Below are 6,487 nucleotides of genomic sequence, written 5' to 3' on the forward strand. Positions count from 1 at the left end.
CCAAACAAGCAGCAAATCAGGAGCACTTCAAGGAAATTACAGCAGGAGAGCATACTGTGTGTGTGATGTGAGCGAGAGGGAGGTGTGAAAACAAGATATGGCAAAACCCATCTGCCAAACACCTTTTTCCACCGGTCGACTGGCAGGCGTTAAGCTGAGGCGAACATGACTCAATCTTTATCTTGAATGCCAGCAGCTAAATTACTATACAGCTCAAAGAGAGAAAGAGAGAGAGAGAGAGTGTGTGTGTGTGTGTGTGTGTGTGTGTGTGTGCGCGTGCGTGTGTGCGTGCGTGCGTGCGTGTGTGTGTGTGTGTGTGTGTGGTCCTGCGCAGTAAAGTGTATAGATGGATGACTCATCCACTAATCATGTGACTCATCAATCACTGCAGTTACCATTTCCCCCTTCACCCACCCCTCCTTCAAAATTTTTCCATACTTTATTTTTTTCTCCACTTTTTATCCCCATTCATTCTGGTTTCTTGGTTTTGTGTTGATTATTTGCGAATATATCAAACCCCCTCTAAAGGATTCTGCTTTGTCTCCATCCTGATGCGGCTGTGACATATATGAGTCGTGCTGTCACTAAGCTTCGGCTGATTGCCGTCATCTTTTTGTCCCATTTGGGTTTTATTTTCTCATTGCTGCTGGATGCATACAATACAGCACTCTCCAAAAACCCATTAAAAAAACTGAACTTTAATAAAATAATTGCTTTTATTTTTTTATCATATAGCAAAACTATTAATCATCATGCTGTTATTTACACATTGCACGGGCATATTTATTTCACACTGTACATCTTACAATGCTAAAGGTGACATCAACAACAACACTCTCCTTTTACAAGACAGATGGCTTCACTGTGCATACAGTGGCCCTCTTTCCTTTGATTTTTCTTTTTTTTAGGTTCACAGTTTATTCAGAGAAAACAAACATTTTTGTATTCTCCATACTGTTTTGTTTTTTTCCTCTTTTTTTGTTCATTTTTTTTATTCATTTTTTAAGATGCAAGTAGAAAGACGTGCATTTAACGGCTTACGCACAATCCCTGACTCCCTGGACTGAAGCTTTTCGATGAATATCTCCTGAAAATGACCAAAATTCTTGTAGCCTCTTGGTGGAAACATTTGTAATAAAAGGCTGCAAAACACATAGTGTGATTTCAAGTATTTTTAAAAAAGAAAAGGAATTTAAGAGAAGGTGAAGAAACAAAAATGTACACAAGAAGTAAAAGGGCTTCAGATGAAAACAACGGAAATGTAAGGCATACATAAAACTACCCTATGTGTGGACACAAACAAAACTGGATCCCAGAATAGTTAAAAACCCCTGGTCCACCATGTTGGAAGTGTTTACTGTTTAAGTTTGTGCTTTTGGAGTCCACAGGGTTTCTATATCGGGATCACTCGTGATAAAAGTCATATGCAATGTGATAGATCCCTTATAGAACCATGGCACTGGTAAGGCAAATAATCTGAATCTTTAATTTGCACTGAAATGTGTACAGCTGTTTAAAGTTAATCCAATTTGGCATAAGAAAGGCATCTAAACACATCCAATACAACAAAAATATACTTTCAATTTCATTTTTTGTATCGCCAGGAAATCATTGGTCTGTTTTCCTTTGCAATATGATATTAATATACAACAAAATATACAAAGTGATGTTGTAAACATATGTTTTAAAGTGTGCACGTAAAAAGTGTCATAGGTGCATGTGTATGCATGCCTCTGTGCGAATGTGAATCTGTGTTTTTGCGCGCTCTATAATTCTCTGAAATATACAAGAGAGCATCAAAGATTGACCTGAATGGAGGCAGACATACACTGCAGTATGTTCTGGTTTAAAATGTAAACCCATCAAGAGGCTGAACATGGTTACAGGGAGTTTAAAGAGGGACCTCCTCATCCGGACGCTGACAAAAAAATTAATAAAATTACAGTGAAGAACAACAGAAATCTAACATTTTTCATGTCCCAACTCTTTAAAATGACCACAGTCTCAAAACATGTCTCCTCTGAGTTCCTTATTTCATTTCACTTCTTTTTTAACTTTTCTCTAATTTTCGCTAATTTTCTTCAAATCTAGCCCTCCTTCAGTCCCCCTGATCTGACAGTGTCCAAAAGAGTCCCTCAATACATTCTGCGCTTCATGTAGATCCTCTCGATAAAGTTCTCTAGCTCCTCCTCACTGTCCAGCTGAGGTACCAGCCCATCTTCCTCATAGTCATCTCCTGGAGTGACCTGTGGGTAGTTATATGGTGGTCGTCTGCCCCTCCTGGGCGCGATCACCGGTTTGGGAGGGGGCAAAGGCTGGTAGGTCCGTGGGTGAGGCAGGATATAGTTAGAGATATAAGGTGTGAGAGGCAGGCGTGGTTGCGGCTGCTGCCTCCAGCCCTGTCCGGCCCGGTTCTTACCCCGACCCCTGTGCCTGCGCCTCGAGTGCTGGAGATCAAGTTCTTGGGGGCCGAAGGGCTGGTCTCGGGAGGGGGAGGACTTGCCATAGTACTGTGCCTTAGGATATGGGAAGTAAACTGGGTAGTAGGCTCGATATGGCTTTTGGTAGTAGGGGTAGGAGGGGAAGGCTAAAAACTGTTTCTGGGGTTTATACCAGTAGTCAAGCTGCTTCTGAGGCTTATACCAATAGTCCTGCTTGTATGACTTGACTTTGTCCTTGTGCCATTTCTTATTGGATTTATTGTGCTTATAAGGAGCTTTCTTAGGATTTTTTGAGGCTGTGTAGTGGTAAATGGGTGGGGTGGCGAGAGGAGGGGGCACCAGAGGCCTGAAGCGTGGAACAACCGGATTGCTGTTTAAGGGCTGCTGCTGCAACTCTTTCCTTTTCTTCTTTTTCTCCTCCACGTCGCTTATGATCTCGATTACATCGTCGGCGGGCAAATGGAGCTTGCTGCTGATCTCAATCAGCCTATCAATCATCTGCTGGTCCAGGTCGTCTTCGTCAGGGAGAACCTCCTCTGACCTCTTGTCCTCAGCGGTGTTGCTGCTCTTCTGTCGTGGCTTCATGAAGGGCTGCTGCTTCTTGCCCATGTACTGCAGCAGCATGTCAGAGGCGATGTCCGCCAACCTCTGCTCTTCCTCCCTGGCTCTCTCCGCCTCCTCCTGCTGCCGGAGAACCTCCTGCTTCTCCGCACGCGCCCTCGCCTCCTCCTCCATGTGGGAGAGGCTCTCCTCTTCCTCTTCAATCTCCTCCTCCAGCTCCTCGCCTCCATCTTCGAAGTCATCCATAAAGTTCCCCCCTTTGACAGGTCTATTGCGAGACATGTTGTCCTGCCAGTGCTGTTTCTTCCCAGCTCGTGCGAGCTGAGTGTTGTACGCCTTGTAGCCCTTCAGAGGAGGCAGGATTTCATTGTCTTGCAGACCCAAGTCTATGTTTTGGAAGTAGCCACGGATTTTGCGCTCCAACGAGGGATCATTCCCCTCTAAAGTGGATGAAGATTTGGCTTTGTCTATGAGTTTTTCTAAATTATTTCCCTCCTCTTGCTCCTCTTCTTCATTGCTCCTTTCTTCATCAGTTGCCCTTTGATCCTCCCTTGATCTTAAGGTTTTGGCCTCCTCTTCCTCCTTTTCCTTAATTTCATCCCCCTGAACAGCTGCCAAATGGCCTAAAATTACCTTTTCAATTGCCTTATCAGCTTTTTGCTTCTCATTGTCCTCTTGCTTCCCCCTCTCCCCTTCTGTCTGCTCTGCTCCTCTTATCTCACCACCCTGCATGCTTTCAGCGGAGGGCAGCTTCCGACTCTGATCCTCTTCCTCCCAGTCTCTGCTTCTGCTGGCAAGAATTTCGCCATCCCCCGGGTGGTCCAGAGACTCCAAAAGAACAGCAAGCAGCTGCTCGGGGTCACTCAATTTATCTAATTGGTTATCTTGACCTGGACCACGACCCCGATCTTGCGATGCGTCGTCTGTGCCAGGGAAAATCTGGGGCTGGGGAAGCGAGAGGAGGGGGCCCAGACTGTCCTCTTTGTGGTCTGTCCGTGTACGCCCCTGCACTCCTCCTCCCTCCCCTTGCTCGCCCCATGCCGGGGCGGAGCCGGCTAGCTGTGGAGTGACAATGAGCAGGACCAATAGGATGAGGCGAGCTGGGGAAGGGGCGTTATGACAGGTCATGACCATGCAGGACTGGCAGGAGGGAGGCGAAGCACCTGAAGAAGAAGAAAAATGAGGCAGAGAAAGAAGGAGAGAAAACACATGAGAACGTCTTTACACAGAGTATGATGGAGGGATTTGAACGGATAAAAAAATAATCTGAATAATAGGTATCACTTTAATCTTTTAAATTAAAATGCATATCTATTAATTAGAATTTCACTGAAGACAAACATTGTTGCCCAATATTTTATATTTACACTATCATACAAAATGCATTATTCGTAATGCTGTTTTCTATTAGGCTATACAGATATTCGAGAATAAAGTGTAATTATCCATGAAAACGGTACGTTTTTTTTACGGATTTATTCTAGTTTCAATATTCTTTCGCAGCTGCATTTTTCAGCATTGCAGTTAAAAGGAGCCTCCATGGAAAACATGAAGATGAATCTTCACCGCCCCTTAATTTGTTCGATTCACCGCGTATTTTATACGGAGAGAAATCATTCACACGAGTTGGGCCTTTTTTTTTTTTTTCTCCTGCCAAATCGCCGCCTCAACCACATTAATATCTTCTCACGGTACATATTAGAAGATTGAGAATAACACTTGCTCGGTCGTATTATGCAGGACGAGATTTAACCGCACATATTCTTACAGTGGTTATCACATGCAAGTGAATGAACTGGATTATTTGTTTTTTAATGTAAGGAAACTAAAAAATCTCTCACCTTTTATTCCAAGTCAACGCAACCAAGATCCAGACACCTCCCATTTTAAGATTCACTTTCTTTAAAATAAGATGTAAAAAAAAATCCTGTGTTTTAGTCGTTATTTTGGTTATTTTCCGTGCGTCAGATCGATTTGGCACGAGAATGGTTAAAGATGGCACGTACTGGCAAGTCATGCGTAAAGCTTGGGGCAACGGCTGATGATGTTTAACCCCCCGGGCTCTGAGTGGTCGGCACAAATTGTAAAAAAGCGGGATTTAAAAATGTTAAGATTTTTTTTCCCTCGAGTGACGGATAAAAGAGGCTTTTGTCCTTTGCATGATGCAAGTATGTCTCTCCAGTGGCGGCAGGCGCGGCGACGGAATGCAGACGAGCGCAAAAATTTGGGGGCACCGCTGCCCGCATTTAAATTTGCTTTCGTCTTTCTTTAACGAACCGAGGGGAAACGAAACAGTCCAAGTTGGGTAAAGCAACTGGTCCTACATAAACGGTGAAAATGTATTAATTTAGATATTAATACCTTTTTAAAGCCTTATTTTTAAAGTGCGTCTTTGTGTTAAAAAAATACTATATTTTTTTGTTTTGTTCATATGTAATATTCACGAAATTTAAACGCAAGAAAGATCTGAAGGGCTGCTGCAGAGAAGTATTTACTGAACACAATTACATGCACATAACAGAGGGTTAAATCTTTAATTGTCACCTCGAAACAAAAATATAAATACATTTTGTTTCCATTGTGTATATAATTATTACTTTTAAAGCCCAAGGTAAACGAGGTTAATATAAGTAAACTCTGTTTTTTTTAAAACGTACTGTTCTTTCAAAATTTTAAAGCCACTTGTTAAAAAAATGTAAAATGGCATGTTTTCAATGGTTTAATTTTCATAAATAAAATAATTTTAAAAGATTCCAAGATTATATTGAGCTCTCAGTTAAACAATGTCCCTCTTTCGAGTTGCAGCAAAAATATTGATTTTACTGAAAAAGCTGCAATTTTGTGTGAAATTATGAACAAATTCAAATGCACAAAATTGACATCGATCCTCAGTTTGGCAGATATAAAACGGTACCTATTTTTTTAAAGAAGACAAATAAACAATCCTGATCTGTTTGGTCAGATTGCCTTGTCTTAGATAAAAGATGAGACTTCGCTCCACTTACCTGGAGTCCCACTGGGGGGTGGGGAAGCGGTGAAACTCACAAAGCACAGGAAAAGCCAAGATTATTATCATGAATAGAGGATCGCCTGAGAGAATTTCAGTTTTCCCTCCTTCTCTGTTCAGCTTGTGACCAACATAAAAAAAACCAAGAAATCTCAATCTGAGGTTCTTTGTTTCGTTTTGAAGGTGTGTTTATTTCGCAGCGGCACTAGCGCTGGTGTACAATTGGATGAATATTTTCAGCACCACGGTCAGCGCAACTTTATCGTATATACCCCGCGCTGGACCACGTGACGCTTCTCCCCCTCAATCACCCGACACCCCCAGCTGCAGGCGCTGCTGACGTCACTCCCATTGATAAGAATGTTGGTGGGGAGATAGCAGTGTGAGTCTAGGCTGGCCCGAGCTGATGAATGAACGGAAATGGCATGAATGAAATAGTACTTTCCTGAATGAAAAGAAAAAATTGTAGTGATGGAGC

General features: G+C 42.6%; 1 protein-coding gene across 2 annotated transcripts; it reads right to left on the reverse strand.

Moving 5' to 3' along the window:
* Positions 1 to 697: 697 nt before the first annotated feature.
* On the reverse strand, positions 698 to 6,255 carry si:dkey-175g6.2 (trichohyalin). Of its 2 annotated transcripts, none has more exons than XM_047378369.1 (2): positions 6,008 to 6,255; positions 698 to 4,165 (listed from the first exon to the last, which is right to left on the reverse strand). In XM_047378369.1, the coding sequence occupies exon 2, from the start codon at positions 4,134 to 4,136 to the stop codon at positions 2,136 to 2,138; it is 2,001 nt and encodes a 666-aa protein (XP_047234325.1). In that variant the 5' UTR covers positions 4,137 to 4,165; positions 6,008 to 6,255; the 3' UTR covers positions 698 to 2,135. The 2 variants fall into 2 exon arrangements, with proteins under 2 accessions (XP_047234325.1, XP_047234326.1); XM_047378370.1 differs by lacking the exon at positions 6,008 to 6,255 and adding an exon at positions 4,844 to 5,239.
* Between the last annotated feature and the right edge of the window lie 232 nt (positions 6,256 to 6,487).

The sequence above is a fragment of the Girardinichthys multiradiatus genome, chromosome 11 (assembly GCF_021462225.1).
Source record: "Girardinichthys multiradiatus isolate DD_20200921_A chromosome 11, DD_fGirMul_XY1, whole genome shotgun sequence".
Lineage (NCBI taxonomy): Eukaryota > Metazoa > Chordata > Actinopteri > Cyprinodontiformes > Goodeidae > Girardinichthys > Girardinichthys multiradiatus.

Excerpts from the sequence above, each read along its gene's own strand:
- si:dkey-175g6.2 (XM_047378369.1), bottom strand. The coding sequence starts at position 4,136 with ATGGTCATGACCTGTCATAACGCCCCTTCCCCAGCTCGCCTCATCCTA.